The following is a 17,526-nucleotide window of genomic DNA, read 5'->3' as shown; positions in this document are numbered from 1 at the left end:
TCCCCATCCACCCCCTCTATCTATCTATCTATTCCCATACACCCCCCGCTATCTATCTATCTATCTATCTATCTATCTATCTATCTATCTATCTATCTATCCCCATCCACCCCCTCTATCTATCTATCTATCTATCTATCTATCTATCTATCTATCTATCTATCTATCTATCTATCCCCATCCACCCCCTCTATCTATCTATCTATTCCCATACACCCCCCTCTATCTATCTATCTATCTATCTATCTATCTATCTATCTATCTATCTATCCCCATCCACCTATCTATCTATCTATCTATCTATCTATCTATCTATCTATCTTGTGAGGGAGCATGAGATGCAAACACACTCTAATAAACATTCTCTAAACTTAGGGCAATAATGCAACACACACAAAGAACAAACAAACACCCCCCCCCCACCCCTGGGGAAGAGTCAAAATAACACAGGCAGACGGCAGCAGCTGGGTGGGGGGGTATCCAGTTTATTGCCCTGAACGCAGCACATCCGAGCAGGAGGTGTACATGAATATTTGGTGCATGCAGCTCCTGGCCCTCGGACTCCGAGTATGGGCTCTGGAGACCAGAGTGACTGGACCGGAGGAGCTCAGGGAGACAGCCAGGGACACAGACCAGGCTTTCCGGGACACAGCAGAGCAGGCCCAGCCCCAGTCTGGCAGCTTCTGTGCTGTTGGGGAGGGTGAAAGTCTCGGGGAAGGAGAACAGAGGGAAACTGAGTCCTGTAGTTGGGAGCCTCCTTCCAGAAGATGTCCTGGTATCCTCTTGCACTGAGGACACCCCTCCAGGGGAGGGGACCCTGTTGTTAGGAAGAGACAGGAGACAGTCATGGGGGTTGGTTATTAGAGAGTTGGGTTGTGATGACCGGGAGAACCACACAGTGAATTGCCTGCTGGGTGCGAATGTTGTGGATCTCTAGACAGACTTCTGTGCAGTGCTGGGGAGGAGCTGGTGGTCGTGGTACATGTAGGTACCAGTGACATAGGGAATGGTAGGAGGGAGTTCCTGGAGGCCAAATTTAGGCTGCTAGGTCAGAGATTCGAGTCCAGACCCTCCCTGGGAGCATTCTCTGAAATGCTTCCAGTTCCACACACAGGGCCAGTAAGACGGGCAGAACTGCAGGGCCCCAACGCGTGGATGAGACGATGGTGCTGGGAGGCGGGTTTAGGTTTGTTAGGACCCGGAGAACCATGTGGGGAAGGAGGAGCCTGTACGGGAAGGACGGGCTCCACCGAAGCCAAAACAGAACCAGATTGCTGGCGTGGAAAATTCAACCGTTCATCGAGGAGGGGGACAGCTGAGAGATGCGCAGGAGCACGCGGTTCGGAGACATGCCTTAGGGGAGGATTTATTGAAGGGGATTCTCTATATCCTAGTAGAGAGGAGGGGATCGAGGTTGATAAAGTGCAGGTAGGAACTGCAGAGAAACAGTCAAATGAAAAAGAGTCCCATTCAATTACTTCCCATGAAGGCAGACAACTAACTAGCGACAAATGTTATACGGGCTTGTACACGGACGCTAGAAGTCTACATATTAAGCTGGGTGAACTTGAGCACCTGCTATTAAATGAGGCTATTGATATAGGCAGCATCACAGAAACTTGGTGGAACAATGATAACCGGGACACTGTAATACCAGGGTACAAAATATCCCGGACTGACAGAGTAGCTGCGCTGGCGAGCGGCACTGTATGTGGAGGAAAGCACAGAGTCAAATATAGTGAAAATCAGAATCAGACGGTACCAGAGCATCTCTGTGGATAGAAATTCCATGTGCGAATAAGCAGAGAGCAGTAGGAATGTATTACCGCCCACCTGACCAGGATGGTGCTGGTGATTGTGAAATGCTCTGGGAGATTAGAGAGACTACAAAATAGAAAACCCAGTAATACCGGGGGATTTCATCTATCCCCATTCTGACTGGGGACATGTCACCACAGGACGGGGTGCAGAGATACATTTCTAGACACCGTTAATGACTGCTTCTTGGAGCAGCTAGTCCCGGAACCCACCCGGGGAGAGGCAACTCTCGATTTAGTCCCAGGTGGCGAACAGGATCTGCTCCAAGAGGTGAATAGAGCCGACCATAAGGTAACATCCTTGGGGCGGGGGGAAGAAATATCAAAGTAACCCACCCCAGGAGCATTTACCTGCAGAACGGGGAGCTCCACAACAATGAGGAGGCCAGTTAAACGGAAATGAAAAGGAACCGTCACAAGAGTGAAATGCCTGCAAGCTGCATGGAAATTATTTAAAACACCATAATAGAGGCTCAAAGTAAATGTAGGCCTCAGATTAAAAAAAACCCAATAAGAGGGCCCCCAAAAAGACCATTATGGCTTAGCAACAGAGTAAAAGAGGTGGTTAGAGACAAAAAGACATCTTTTAACGATGGGAAGTCCAATCCTACTGAGGAAAATTAGAAAGGGATCAGTTCTGGCTGCTGCCACAGTTGTCAGGTTTATGGAAATCCCTAAAACTAGGAGACTTTTATTCACAGAAGCAATTTTGTGCTTGTGTATTTAATATCACAGCAGGGTCCCACCCCTGCCTCCGATCGATTCAGTTCCATTTGGTCAAGACTTGCCATATTTCACATTGGGTCCAGTCAAATGCACCGTATGATTCCTCTCTACAGTCCCCTGGAAATCCTAGCCCAGAAGTGATGCATCAAGAGCTAGCAAGAGCAGCAGCAGACTGAATATGCAATGACTACACCCTGCTCGGAGGATCCAGCCGAGTGCAGAATGTGCTCCCTGGGGATGGATAAAAGTTACTAGCAGCTCCCTTGGCGGGGGAGGAGCCAGCGAGGGAACCCCGAGGAAAAAGTGGAGCTGGTCTGGGCCAGGCGGCTGCCCCGGCAAGCTCACCTCAAACACCCCTGCGCGGGTGTGCGCGTGTGACACCAGCAGGCTGATCGTGCTGGTCACGCACCATCAGCGGGTGACCCGACCCCGGGCTGGAGAGAGGATTAGCTTCAGGCTGGTCTGATAATCCAGCGCGTTATTAGCTGTGGGGATGATGGTTCCCACGCCTGGACTGCAACCCTCCAATGCAGGGCTCTGCCTTGACCCGCGCCCACGTGGATCGAGGCTCACAGACATCGGGAAGAGCTGGGTCAGTGCCACTGTCCTGCAGTGGGGCAGGACTGGAGAGAGGTGAGGGCAATGGGGGCTTGAAGCCGCTTTGGGCTACCCCGGCCTGGTTCTCCAGTGCCCTGCACCTCGGGTCACCTGGGCAAAGCCAGTGCCAAGTGTTGCCATCCCCACTTGGAGGCAATTTATTCCCACTTGGCAAGGTGCAAATCAGGACACAAGGTGCAGGGCACTGGAGAACCAGATCCCCCCGCAGCCCACACTGTGGGGGAGAGAAGACGGATGCACCAGTGGTTAGAGTGATGGTCTAGGACTCGGGAACCCGGGTTCAGTTCCCTGCTCTGCCACAAACAGTTCCCTGCTCTCCTGTGTCACCTTGGGCATGTTGCCTGGCCTCTCCGTGCCTCAGTTTCCCCACCTGTACAGTGGGGATAACAGCCTTGCCGTGCTGCCCAGAGGGTTGGTGGGTTAATTCATCAATGGGTGGGAAGTGCTCAGATACTACAGCATGAAGGACTCAGGAAGAGCTGTGGTTGTGGAGCTGTCTGGGTCCGGCCTGGCCCTGGGTAAGTTAGAGCAGCCTCAGGGGCTGGGGGGCAGCTTGCCCTGCTGCTGTACCTGTGCTGTGCATGACACAGAGTGATGCTCGCCGGGGGCAGCACCCAGTGTAGCATGTGCCCAGGCAGTGCAGAACCGGCGCTGATTGCTCCTCACGTGATTTGCCCACTTGGGTCCCTTGCCCCCGAGCCAGGGCTCTGGCTGCCTGAGGTTTGGGTTTCTGCTCTAAGCTTCTTCCTCTGCTGGGCTTTGGCAGGGCACGCCCGGGACAGGCCAGTTCGCCATATGGTCCATGCAAAACCCGCCAGCTTGCTCCAGGCAGCGGAAGCAGGAACCAGCCGGTGTATCCTGTGCGGACGGAGCTCCTGCCCGCAAGCTCCAGGATGCCTGACCTGCAGCTGTCTGAGCCTTGGCCTATCTTCGCTTCGGCTTGGTTGTGTCCCCGGCATTTCGACTTCCACAGAGGCTTTGACTCAAGATCCCATCTCCTCTGGAGGGGGCCTCAGACCGCCAGGATGGGGCAGCAGCGTATGGCTCCCCAGGCTCCATGGATGAGCATGTGCCATTTCCTGGGGCCTGCAGCTGGGCTGGGCCATCCCACCGGCTCTCAGACCCCCGTGGCCGACCAAGTATCTGGACTAGGCTCCGAATCTGAGCTCCCCCAGAGCGGGGTGGAGCAGCGCTGGGGCCGACATTCCAGTAGGGACCGCCCAGGACAGTGCTTGGATGAGAGACCATTACAGCAAATCCATAGTGCTGCAGGGAGCGGGGGGCTCCGTAGGGGGCGCTCCCCCTCCCAGCCACTGCTGACCCCAGTGCGGCGCTGGGCGGGTGGAGGGGTCAATAGCAGGCGCATCCCTCTGGGCGAGATGAGGTGTAAACCCAAGATCCTGATCCTTCGAGCTCATCAGGGATCCCATGCTGGTCTGGGGTTTGTTTGCAAGCGCTGGGCCAAATGCCCTTGTGGGGCGCTTACAGCCAGCCTCCCGGCACGGCCCCGAGCAGCCGCACATGGACCCTAGACTCTTCTTCGCCGGCTGCCCTCTACCTTGGGGCGATATTGCCGGGCAAGATTTCCCAGCTGCTGTGCTTCGCCCCAGAGGGGGCTGCACTGTAGCAGCGGGTGACGTGATCCGTAGCCCTGACAGGCAGATGGCCGGAGGGCTCTCTTCCTTTGGAGTGTGGCAGGGGGCAGTCCTGCAGCCCAGGGCGCGGTAACAGCCTGGCATGGAAACCTGGCCGGTTGGCAGATTCCCAGCCTCTCCCTGCAGAGCAGAGCTGGGGGCTGGGGCTGCAGGCGCTGTCTGTGCTCAGGGGATGGGCCAGGTCCAGCGCTCCCTGCTCCCCTGCCCCTGCTTTGGGGTCGTGGCCCTACTGCTGGGCCTAGTCGGGGGGAAGGGAGACAGTCTCCTCACTGCCAGGAGTGTGAACGGGGCACACGGTGGGAGGGGTCCCCGCTGCAGGGGGTTGGGGCTGCCCCCCCGCTGTGCCCCTTTGTGCTGCCTGTGGTGACAGGGCTCAGTTTCCCCATCGCCCTCTGTGCCTGGCTCAGCCCTGCCCAAGAGCGTCACAGGGGCCCCGGCTCCCCCGGGCTCTGCTCAGACCTCACAGGAGGCCCCTAGCTTTGCCCCTTCCAGTTGGAGACAGGCAGCACCAGCGAGAGGCAGGCCCACACACGCCGAGCTAGGCAGTGTGGTCTAGTGGGTAGAGCATGGCCTGGGACTCAGGGAACCTGGGTGCGATTCCTGACCGCCACTGCTCAGGCAAGTCCCTTCCCCTCGTTCCCTTTGTCTGCTTGTCCTGTTAGACTGGAGGGGGGGTCTCGCCCCATGTGTACAGCGCCTAGCACACCGGCGTGGTGGCTTGGGGGTGCTCCCCTAACTATGCAGCCCAGACTGGCTCGGCTGTGGTCTGAGGCCCTGGCCCCAGTCCCAGATGTTTCCCTGGGGCAGCCTGAGGGAAGCCCTCTCGCTTGAGTCGTTTGGAGAAACCGAGCGGCCGAGACGGGAAACCATTTGTGACGAGAACCCAGCAGAGCCCCTCAGATCTGACCTGGGAACCAAACCTCTCTCTTGTTCCCAGGCGGAGAGGTGACCCCAGGAAAATGGCCCCAGCGTCTTGCTGGGGGTTCCAGGCGCACCAGACATGCCGGACCATGCACAGCGCCCCCGGTTCAGCCTGCGGCACCGTCTCACCTCATCCCTGCTGCTCCGGGGGCCAGAGGGGGCTGGGCCGAGCCCCTCTGTGAAGTCCTGGCTGCCTGCTGGGGGAGAGGGACCTCTCTGAGCCTCCATCCTGCTGGAGAGCGCCATGAATTATTTGCAGCTGGCTCCCTGGGGCTCCAGCAGCCCAGCTCCGAGCCTGGACTGACTCATTCATATGAATGCTCCATGCTGTGCCAGCACCGTGTCTGCTGGCTGCACAGTGCCAGGGAATGGAAAATTACCGAGGAAACCACGTCCTGCTGGATGGGGTGGGGGATCCTGGCAGCCTCGCTAGAACATGCAGTGAGCGCCTCCGCGGGGGGACGGACCCCAGCAGACAGGGCCTGCTGCTGGGGCCGGGAAGACAGGCCCAGGCTGAGAGCAGGGTGGGCTCAGGGTGGATCAGCCTCCTGGAATACTGCAAAGGGCCTTGTTCAGAAAGTGGGGTGATGTCTCTTCTGGGGTGAAGAAGGGTCTGCAAAGGGTCCACTCCTAGCAGGGCAGGCAGGCAGCCCCACTGAGTGTCCGACGCGTCCCATTATCAGACCCTGTTTTCAGTCGATTGCAATTGTGACGAACTTCAACTGACCGGGATGAAATGTCCCATGTCAGGTCTCCGCTCAGAGCTGGATTTTTAAGCAAAATTCCAGCCAAAACGGTTCACCCGTTCCTGCGAGTGAGGCTGGGGAAAACCCATCGCTGTGCCCATGTTAAACAATTCTTCCAGCTGTTTAGCTGAGCAGCTCTGGTGCTGTGGAGCAGGGACTTGCAATTTGGCGGGGTGTGTGTGTGTGTGTGTGTGTGCGCGCTTGCGCATCTGCAGGGAGCTGCCTTCTGCCATCCCCATGAAAATCTGCCCAAATTCAGAACTCTCAGCTTGCACATGCTCAGTAGAAACTTGTCAAAGTTGTCATAGTTTGGCAGCTAAATGCTCCGAAGATTCCACCCACACTGAGCATGCTCCAGCCCCTCGCAGCTCCTCCGTGCTGAGGGGGCTATGCAGGTGCCACCCCCAAAGAGCCACTGAGCATGCTCCACCTTGGGGCTGCCAGGGACAAATGGGACTTGCCCTGCAATTGCTCCTGGAGCCAAGGGCAGGGAGCTGTGTGCTCAGTGCCCCCCGACAGTGTGGAGGAGAAGGAGGACACAGCTTGGTGGGAATGCAGTGGGGTGAAGAGCCAGGCCTGGGTGTGGGGAGGTGGGAGATGGGACAAGGGCACTGAGACATCTCATCTTCCCTGGTTTTCCTGTGGGGGTCGTCTCAGGTGTGGATCAGGTGGTCTCGTGCCCCTTAACTGAAGGGGGAGAGATGGTGACTGTCTCAAAGATTTCCCGTCTCCCAAGAGCTCATTAGGCCTTGGAGTTAAATAACCACAAGCGATGATGTTTGACAACAGTCTGGCTCAAGTCTTGTCCATGCTAGAAAAGTGGCCCTGATTTCCCAGAATCCACTCAAACCTCCTCTCAGGGAAGCAGTATGAACCCCTGTGTGTAGACACACTCATGCTGGTTTAACCCTTACTTACACTGGTGTACTTAAGGCTGTAATTTGCCAGCGCAAACTGAGCTGGTTTAGGCCAGTGTTAAACTGTTTTAAATAAGAACATGAGACCGGCCATATTGGGTCAGACCAAAGGTCCATCCAGCCCAGTATCCTGTCTGCCAACAGTGGCCAATGCCAGGTGCCCCAGAGGGAGTGAACGGAACAGGGGATCACCAAGTGATCCATCCCCTGTCGCCCATTCCCAGCTCCTGGCAGACAGAGGCTAGGGACACCATCCCTGCCCATCCTGGCTAATAGCCATTGATGGACCTGTCCTCCAGGAACTGATCTAGTTCACCTAATGTGTCTAGATTAAGGGTTTGTGCCGATGTAACGAGATCGATTTAAATTGGTGCAACTTTCCTAGTATAGACAGGATCTAAAATTCCCTTCCTCCCCTGGCGCTGGGGTTTCAGTCTCTTGGGGTGCCACAGGAATCCCTGGGGGGAATAAACAGGTCACGCCAGGCTTCACAAACAGACAATGTCCAGGCCAGAATTAGGAAAAGCAGGACACAGCCTGCGTGCAGCAGCCAGGCGGCTGTGTCCCCGAGGTCTCTGCTGTGCTGCCTCAGACCGACACTGGCACTGTGGTGACCACACTGCAGTTCTGCATTTCCCCGGCAGGTGGCAGCACAAGGCCCCCCCTGCACACACTCTGGTGCTGAGTGCAATCCCAATGGCCGGTCCAGGCCCGGACCCCTTCCACTGCCATTGGGGGCCGTGCGGTGACACCTGCTCGCTGCGAACCGAACTGACTGGCTGGGTTTCTGCATCCACTCCCGGCCCCGGGGAAATGTCTGAGAAACTGAGGCAGAGAGAGGGGCTGGGGGAGCGGGAGACAAGGCACGTTTGTTCCCCGAGATGGAGCAGAGGCAGTGGCCAGAGCAGAGAGAGGTTGCTGCTGGCGGCTGGAGCTCCGGGTATGCATCTGCTCTGAAGATCTGCTTTCCCTCTGAGGTTTAACTGCATCTGGCTGGGCCCAGGTGGGGAGCGGACGGACGAAGGGGAAAGCCAGGGAGCTGTGGCCGGAGCCAAGGACAACGCAGGTGTTTGGGTGACATTGGGAGTGTCGATCATCCATCACTGCTGCGCTCTGGAGTGATGGGGCAGGCGGGGCTCAGTGGGGAGAGAGACACCCCAAGGATCACCGGCACAGCATCCTGCAGCTCCACAGCTGGGCATGGGGGCGGCGCTGAGTTGGAGGGCAGAGTGCCCCACAGTGCTCCCCTGGCACCGCACTGGGGCTCTGAGGGGACAGAGCCTCCTACCTAGTCACCCACCAGCAGCACTAAACCCAGAGGACAAAGGGGCCCTACTGAGTCACCCACCCGGCTGCCCACACCACAGCACCCCCTAGTGCCACCCTGAGGCATCGGGCATGACCCAGAGGGAAGAGCACAGCACCCCACCATTGCTGAAGGGGTGGCTCAGCCGGAAGAACCCCCCCGCCCCTGCCCCAGTGAATGACAACACTGTTGCCTGCGGCACCCTGGATTGTTCCTGGCCTCCCACCACTCACTAGCCCAGCATGAGGCTGTGGAGCCAGCCGGGCAGCGGATCCCACGCACCATGTCCTGCAACCGCGCTTGTAGGTACCGGCGGCTTCCCAGCTGTCCCTCTGCTACATGGCACGGCCACGCGGGACCTCGTGGGAAACGGAACTCGGGTCTGCTGGCGCTGAGAGCACAGGCCCTGCCACTTCAGCCAACTCCACCACGAGCCCTACAGAGGCTATGACACCCAATGGAGCACTTCTGAAGCCAGTCAGCAGAGGGCGCACACACCCGTTGCAGGGTAACATAACAGCATGATCTGCAGAGAGCGACCATGGGGATGGGGTGCGACTTTTGCTAAGGACCACGTGGTTTTCGGGGCTTTGGGTTTCAAGGCAGGTTTAATCGCACTGTTAAACACTAACAGAATACCAATTTAGTTAAATATTTTTGGATGTTTTCCACGTTTTCAAGTATACTGATTTCACGTAGTACACAGAATACCAAGTGCCCAGTGCTCACTTTCTATTATAGTTTTGATTACAAATATTTGCCCTGTAAAAAAGATTTAAAAAATGGCATTTTTCAATTCACCTCACACAAGTCCTGTAGCGCAAACTCTTCATTGTGAAAGTGCATTACAAGTGTGTGTGGGGGGAATTAGAGGTAGGACCCCGTAAATGTAAATAAATGTGTTTGTCTGAGCGATTGGCTGAACAAGAAGTAGGACTGAGTGGACCTGGAGGCGCTGAAGTTTTACATGGTTTTGTTTTTGAGTTATGCAACAAAAACAAATCTACATTTGTAAGTTTCACTTTCAGGATAAAGAGATTGCACTACAGTAACCTGTATGAGATGAATTGAAAAATACTTTTTCTTTTCTTTACCTGTCTCACAGTGCAAAGATCTGTCATCAAAAATAATAATATAAAGTGAACACTGTACACTTTGTATTCTGGGCTGCCATTGAAATTGGTAAAAAGCAACAGAGGGTCCTGTGGCACCTTTAAGACTAACAGAAGTATTGGGAGCATAAGCTTTCGTGGGTAAGAACCTCACTTCTTCAGACTAACACGGCTACCCCTCTGATAATTGAAATTGGTATATTTGAAAATGTAGAAACACATCCAAAAATATTTATAATCAGTTTCAATTGGTATTCTATTATTAACAGTGCGATTAATTGGGTTAATCGTTTGAGTTAATGGTGATTAATTGGCAGCCCTAGTGTAGCCGCTGCTTTGCTGGGTCCGCAGCTGCTTGGCGTTGTCTGGAAGTGCCCTGGCCCCTTGGCAGAGAGCCCCGAGCTGCAGTTTACATTAGCCGGTGCTGTGCGGAGCGCAGGGCGCAGGCAGCCAGAAGCGCAGCACACCTGGTCTCTCTGCACATACCTTAGTTCCCTGGGCGTTCAAACCACAATGAAGGAGCTCAATGTTCACCTGAGTTCCTCCCAGCCTCCGACCTTCCCCGGAGACACTAGACAAACAACCCGGTGTTTACAGTCCTTGCATTCGGTCTGCCAACGTGTGGACAAACGGAGAAGGGAAAAGCGGAGGGGGAGCGAATTCCCGGCAACACAGGGCTCGCCGCCTCCTCGTTGCCAACTGTCCACCACACAAATGGCGCCAGAACAATCGGCGCGAGTTGGCAGCCTGGCTGGCATTCCACAGGGACCGAGTGAGGTCTGGCTGTGCCCTCTGCCCCCTCGCGGTGCTCTGGGCACTGCCGGGGAGCTCTCCCGGGTGCGCCCAGGCTGTGGCTGAACACAGAGCGGCAGGGACTGCCAAGCCAGCGCCACTGGGAGAGCTGAGGCTACCTAACTCGTGTCAGAGGTGACTGTTCTGCTGGGTCACAGCTGGGCTTCCCGAGAGGCACCCAGCTGATGTGTTTGTCATTAGAACTCCTGCTTAGCATGCGATCGCCTAAGCAGCCCCGATGCAGGGCCTTTCCCCTGGCGGGGCTCCCCCAGGCTCCTCAGACACAGACTCACCAACGCCCATCGCCGAGCCGGGCTCATTCCATCGGCTGCCAAAACGCGCGACGTTTAACGGCAGCCGCTCAGGACGGGACACGACAAGGAATCCTGTGCCCTGTGGAAATCCCAGGAGCAGGTCCCGGGGTAGGGCCCTGGCCAGGACCCTGTCCTCAGACCCTTAGGAACCCCGTCCCCTGATCTGTAATAATCCCCCAGTGCCGGCTGTGCCGTGTCTCCTCGTCTCCCAGTCAGCACTGTCCCCTCACATCTCTGACTGTCAGCACCAGGGCAGGGATGGCCTCTCTGTTCTGTGGGCATACGGTGCCAAGCACAAGGGGCTCTGTGACAGGGGCCGCCAGGGGCCGCCCCAGCCAGCCTAAAGCCACGTGGTCCCTGGGCACCATGGCTGAGGAGCAGGGACCCAGAGGGAAGGGCGCCACCTAGTGACCCAGTACCGCACCTGGGAACACTGCGCCCTGCAAACACCGGCTAATGAATCATGGATTAAATAATAAGCGATGCTAATTAAAAGCAGCTGAAAATCCACACTCCAGCTCCCAGCTCCAGCTGTGACAGGCCTTCGGGGCCGTGTGTGTGCCCGCGGCAAGGCCAGGGTCCAGCCGCTCCCAGCAGCAGCAGGGTCGGGCCCAGAGTCAGGGCTGGGGGCAAGGCATTTCATTTCTGAAGGGGCGGGGGGGGGGGGGGGGTGTGTTATTTTAAGCCCCTGTTTCTTTAAGAGCAAAGAGCTGCCCCTTCCGGACCGAGCTCACGTGGGGGCGCTGGGGGGGAGGGTAACGGCTCCTTGCTGCACCACCAGCCGCGCTCCGCCTAGCATCTGTGCCAGGTGCCAACGTTGCCGGAGGAATCCCATTGGCTGACGGCCATCACGCTACGGAGCCAGCCAATCAGATGCCAAGCGGTGGCTGTGCCAATCTAGCTGGGGGGGGGGAAAGGGGGCGCGGGCTCAACAGCCACTCAGCACCAGCTGCCAAGTTTTTTTTAGTGGCATGTTTTTTACGAGGCTCCGAGGTGCTGGTCGGGTGCCAAGGTGGGAGCTGGGCTCCAGCAGCTGCAGTGCTGGGAAAGCGAGGGAGGCAGGAGCAGAGCCAAGACCCGGAGAGCAGAGTCCAGGATGGGCTCCGGAGTGAACTCAGAACCGGGCCAGGCCGGGCGACTCACCTCCCGCCCTTTGATGCCCAATTCAAACCCAACGAGAGTCTTTCCCTTGGCGTCACAGTGGGCCCTTTCTCCCCAGCTTGGGCAGCAACAGGGCCCCTCTCTGGTGGAGCCCAGATTCCACGACCCACACAACCCTGGCCCCCCCTTCTGAGACCCCTCAGCGGTGGTGTGAGGGGAGCAACCAGGCTCCCCAAACCCCCTGCACAGCAGCCACTCCAAACCATCCCCGGGCTGGGCTTGAACCAGCATCTTAGTGGTCAAAAGCTGTGATTGCCACCATCAGCCCACCCCCAGCCTGGCCTTCCTCCGCCCTGCAAGCAGTTGGGCGGGATTTGTCTCTAAGGCGGTGTCTTGTTGCCGGGGATTCGCAGTGACTGGCAGGAGCGGGACCCTGCTTCTCTCCCCCAGGCTCCGGTCCCTGCTTTAACAGTTGACCGTGTGGAAGTAGGCAGGGGAAGCGCCTGGCACACCAGGGCCCCATCGCACATCTCCATGGGCTGTGCCCGCACACATGTGGCTGGTGCAGGGCTAGTCCCCATGGCAGCCCACTGGGTGTCGCTTTGCCAGAGGCCCAGGCTGGCTCTTGGGTGTCTCCATGGAACCGGCGGCTCTGCCCTGTTCTCTGTGCACTAGCAATCCCAGGATGCATTGCCACGCTGGTGCCACTCTGCACACGTGTCCCTGGGCACTTCGCCCCCTGCTGAGGCACAGCTGCCCGGATTCTCCCAGAATGCACTGAGACGAAGCCGGCGAGGCAGCGTGGGGGATGCTCAGGCACAGGGAGACGCGCGGCTGCACGGGCACCACCCAAGCGCGTTCCTGTACCAGGGTCAGACGCGGGCGTCACGGCCTGTGACAAATCTCACTGGGCCTACGCTGGAGCACAGGCTGCCCCAGCGCCCAGGGAGAGCCCAATTCCCAGGTACACACAGGTCCCTTTGGGCCAATCTGCTTTGAGGGCCCTTAATGTAGGCACTAATGGCCCCCTGAGCTTCCTCTCGGCTGGCACAGAGCTGGAGGAAGGGCACGGCACCCACGCTGCTGCTGGCGCCCGGCTGGGGTGCACCACGCTGCGGCTCTTCTCTGCTGCCCACATGGCCTCACATGTGGAGAGAGCCAAGGCTTAAAGCCACCTTAGCCGGCCCCTTCTGCTGGGCCTGCCCCGAGTGACTGAATCCGGCCCTGAGCAGCCTCCCTCGGCCTTGCCATGCTGGGTCGTCACTCCCTCTGCTCCGCCCAGGGGGCGTTCTGCGCCCGCTTTGCCCTGGGCTCCGACGGACGGCAGGTGAGGCTGCGTGACGCCGGCTCGGCAGGACGCCGCCCGCTGTCACTTGAGAGGCTGTCTGGCCGTGCTCCTCCCCCAGGGCCTCGCTGCTCACATGCCCACAGGCCGGCCTGTTCCCACATGGCACCCCAGGGAACCTGATCGCCGGGGTTGCCCATGAGGCTGAGTCACCAGGATGCTGGCTGTTTCCTACCCAAGTCCTGGTCGTGGCTGGAAGGCAGGGTCCCTGCCCAGCACGGCCTGCGAGTGCTTCCCTGCCATGGCAAAGAGCCCCCAGCGCACGCAGCTCTTACCTGTGCCTGGTACATACTCCCCGGATCCCTTGGTCCTAATCCCACGAAGGAACGATTCGCAGGGGGCGTGCCGGGTGCAGAGTAGGCTGGGGACAGAAACGAGAGCTCGTTAGCCCGGCGAATGGCAAGCCCCTCCGATGCGCTGATCAGTCCCCACGGCCCAGCACCGGCGGCCGCACACCCCTGGGAAGGGGCACGATCGAGGTCACCCCAGGACACAGCTGGGATCAGAACCCAGGCGTCTCTGGCACAGGGCTGGGCTCCAGCTGCTAGGCCACACTGCCTCGTTATGGGCGCCCTACCCACGCGGTCGCTCTGTCTAGCTGTCCCAAAGGGTTTTGCTTCCTCTGTGTTGATACTGATGGCAGGGCCTGGGGAATGGACTGCAGCCACTTCCCGTGGGTGTGTCTCAACTACACTTGCTCTGAATGGTTAGTGATGGTGAGACCCCCCGAGTCTAGAATCCTGGTTACGCACAGCCTGGGCAGCAGCAGGGTGATACCAGCAGTACAGGGACTAAGACACATGGGTCTAGTCCCACCCCCCAGAGAGCAGGATCACACACACAGCACTCAGCACTTCCCATGCCAGGATCTGGGAGCTTCCCAAAGCCCCGTGACCCAAGGCACAGCGCGATCCGCAGCCCCTCGCCAATGGTGGGGAAACCCAAAGATGAAGCAACTTGCCCAAGGCCACACAGCAAATCAGTGGCAAAGCTAGGACTGGTCCCCAGAAGGCCTGGCTCCCAGGCCCCTGCTCTACCCACTAGGTCACATATCCTCCACTAACCCCCCTGAATTTTAATCACAGCCCTCAGATGAGGGGGCGGAGCTAGTTGCAGCACAGCATGCTGGGAGCTGTGGTTCTCAGAGCCTCAGGGAAGGCTGTGTCTCTGCTTGGCGCTGTGCATGGAACTGCGCTGACATGGCCCAGCCCCGTGGGGAGGGTTAATACAAGCTGGGCGAGGAGTTGCCTCCCGGTGCTCCTGGGACTGGCCATGGGTGGGGCATCAGATGGGCTGAGGGCAGCTGCCCTAGGCACCTGGGGAGACCCCGAAGCCCCCATGCAGACCCGTTGGGTCTGTGCCCCACGCTGACAGGGGCAGCTCCCTGGCCCCCTCCAGTGGCTGGGCTGTGTAGAGAGCTTTAGAAGCCCGTAGTGCTACCGGTCAACTTGCACTGGCCCGTCAGCTCTGTTAGAGCCAGAGGTCTGGGGCTCAACGGGGGGCATGGATACGTGTCCCCCGCGGCTGAGCCCTGCCGTCTCGCCATCCCAGGGGGCACCGCGGACGCACTGCGCAGGCTGCGGATGGATTGGCAGAGCCGCCAGCTCTCCCACTGCTCCCCAGCCTCCGGGGATGCTGGGACATTTCCCCTGGGCTTGGGTGGGTCTCCAGGTCCACGGCTCTGGCCGGATATTTCCCAGACCGGAGGGAGTGGATGAAAAATCCATCATTCATCAATGCCGATGAAATATTCAAGGCAGCCCCTCCCGGCGCCGGCTCGGTCCGAACGCGCCTCCTCCGCTCTAGCTGGAAGGTGGCTGCAGAACTGACAAGTGTTTCCTCGTTCGCTCCCATCAGCGAGCGCCGGGTTCTCGATCGGCGATTACGGTTTGCTGGCGGCCTTTCGAGCTAGGGGCTCGGGGGACGTGCAGGGCAGTCAGGCTCTGCTTCCTTCTCGCTGGGGTGTGGCTGGCAGCTGGGCTTCCAGGGGGCACGTGGCCTGGGGGGGGCAGAGTATGCTCCGGGGGGGCACGGCTGAGGAGCCAGCATTGAGCCAATGCACTGGGAGGTGCTAGGCGATGACACGGGATGGCAACATGAGCGGGGCTGTGTCGGTGCCCTGGGAGCTCGGCCTCTGCCATGGGGCACACTCTGCCATGCTGATGCTGTGTCCTGGCGCCCCACTGGGCCAGGCCCATGGGAACGGGTAGACGGCTCCAGCTGGAGAATGGGGTGAAGAGGGGCAAGGCCCATGGCTTGGGATATTTTAAACAGGCAGGACGGAGCGGGGCGGGAGGGGATGGACTGGATGCGACATCGGGCTGGGGGGCGCGGGATCCCATCTGAGACCCCAGCCTGCCCTGAACTCCATGGCAAACCCCCGCCCCTCCGTGCTGCCCATGCTGGGTGAATGCCGGGCGGCAGGACCAGCTGCTACTGAGCCCCGAGAATGCTCCAGCTCTGATGCTCACAAGCTCTAGGGAGCTGGGCCCCGATTTCTATGGGGCTCTGGTTGGACCCATCAACCTGTTCAGTGCACCAAGTGCCTTACAAATCCTCATGGGCTGGAAGCTGAGGGGTGAACTAGCCACTGGCCGCCATCGCTAACGAGGGCATGGCCTCTGGCTCGTTAGACTCATCATGGACGCTCTTCCTTTGACGTTTCCAGTGCATTTGCAGCTTTCCACCGTTGCTGTTTAGTTTCGCATATGCAGTGATTGGGAGTTCGGGACACCGTGCGTGCCAATGGATGCATGGATTTAATCCTCCAACCGTCAATCCTACATCGTCCTTCCCTAACACCTTCCACTGGAGGAGCTCAATGCACCGTGACCATTAGCCAATGGAATTCCCCGCCAGCCCGTGGGACAGGCATTAGCTCCATCCCCCCAGCTATTTTCCATATGGGGAAACTGAGGCACAGAGCGATAAAGTGACTTGCCCAAGGGCTGCCAGGAAGTGTGGGGCTGAGCCAGGAACAGAACCCCGGAGTCCGGCTTCCCTGCCCATCCTGGGTTTGAAATCCCTAGCACTTTCGTTGTGAAACAGACCTGGACACATGCACCATGGAGAGGCCAGTGAAGGAGGCGAGTTTGCCAGGCGGAGCGGAGAAGCAGCACAGAGTGAACGTTCCCGGCAGCACCAGCTCAGACCTGCCTCTCCAGGAAGGTCAGAGCGGCCAGCAGCAGAGACCCACGTCCTGGGGAAGCACAAGGCCAGCTCCCTGCTGGAGCACCGGGCCCTGCCCCAGGCTGTGGAGCAGGCCTTGGATACAAGAGAGGGAAGCTCAGTGCCCGTGGCCCATTCAGTGCCCTGAGGGGCCAAGCAGGGGATGCGACTTGAAGACCTGCCCACTAAGAAGCCAACGGAGACCCAGGAAACTCGTTCCATGCAGGCTGTCAGACAGCAACTAATTTTGCTCTCTAATGGGCAGGGGGTCCCTGGCTCCCAAACGACTCCACGCCACCTCCCCTGAGCCCCTTGCTCTGGGCACGAGGCCGCAGACAACACCCATCGCTCCCCAGCGCCAGCGTGACGGGATGGATGCAGAGCTGGAGGGCGGGAGGCAGGAGGAGGCGTGGTGAGGGGACTCAGTGGATGGCACCGGGGCCAGGCTGGCCCATCGCGATGCCGCGGGCTGCTTACTGGGTGATGTCGGTGAGGTTGTCCCGCCCTCAGAAGTTGTCGTGGTGGATTTGGTGTCAGGAGAGAGAGCCAGCCGGGGGATGCCAGGGGGAGGTGGCGGCGCCAGCATCTGGGTGGAAATGTAGTGACTGGGCACTTTCACTTGACCACTTCCATTTAACTGGGGACACAACACAGAGAAAAACAAACAAGCCGTTAGGAAGCAAGAGCAGCCCAGCGCCGGCGTCCTGCCCCGCAGCCCCCAGCCGGCCCTCCCGGGCGCGTCGCCGCAGGTGCCACTGGCACGGCGGGTGGGGGGAGCCCTGAGAGCCCTAGGGGTCTGGTCCAGGCGGAGGCCTCGGGGGCCTTGGGGCTGCTTGGGGACAGGGACGAGGGCCGGGCTTCAGGCACCCACTGGGGCAGCTGATGGAAAAGAGCAGATGCAAAGCCAGGGCCCTGCTTGGAGGCAGCGTGGGGAATCCCAGGCTCTGGTACCAGCCCTGCACAGGCCAGCCCGCCTCCTGCAGTGCCC

At 58.8% G+C, this 17,526-nt stretch overlaps 1 protein-coding gene across 3 annotated transcripts in view; it reads right to left on the bottom strand.

Moving 5' to 3' along the window:
- NFIC (nuclear factor I C) overlaps window positions 1-17,526 on the bottom strand; it is a 149,022-nt gene that overhangs the window by 8,666 nt on the left and 122,830 nt on the right. For 2 of the 3 annotated variants that reach the window (XM_026654916.2, XM_026654915.2), the window contains exons 9-11: window positions 17,016-17,175; window positions 13,646-13,731; window positions 540-817 (exon numbers count right to left, since the gene is read on the bottom strand). In XM_026654916.2, the coding sequence (XP_026510701.1) occupies window positions 608-817; window positions 13,646-13,731; window positions 17,016-17,175 (456 nt within the window). In that variant the 3' untranslated portion in view covers window positions 540-607. Of the gene's footprint in view, window positions 1-539; window positions 818-13,645; window positions 13,732-17,015; window positions 17,176-17,526 lie in introns of those variants that run through there. The other variant, XM_026654917.2, reaches the window with a different exon arrangement.

Source organism: Terrapene carolina, unplaced genomic scaffold (assembly GCF_002925995.2).
Source record: "Terrapene carolina triunguis isolate 2854851 unplaced genomic scaffold, T_m_triunguis-2.0 Scaffold194, whole genome shotgun sequence".
In the NCBI taxonomy this organism is placed as follows: Eukaryota; Metazoa; Chordata; order Testudines; family Emydidae; genus Terrapene; species Terrapene triunguis.
This window is presented reverse-complemented; position numbering and strand designations above follow the sequence as displayed.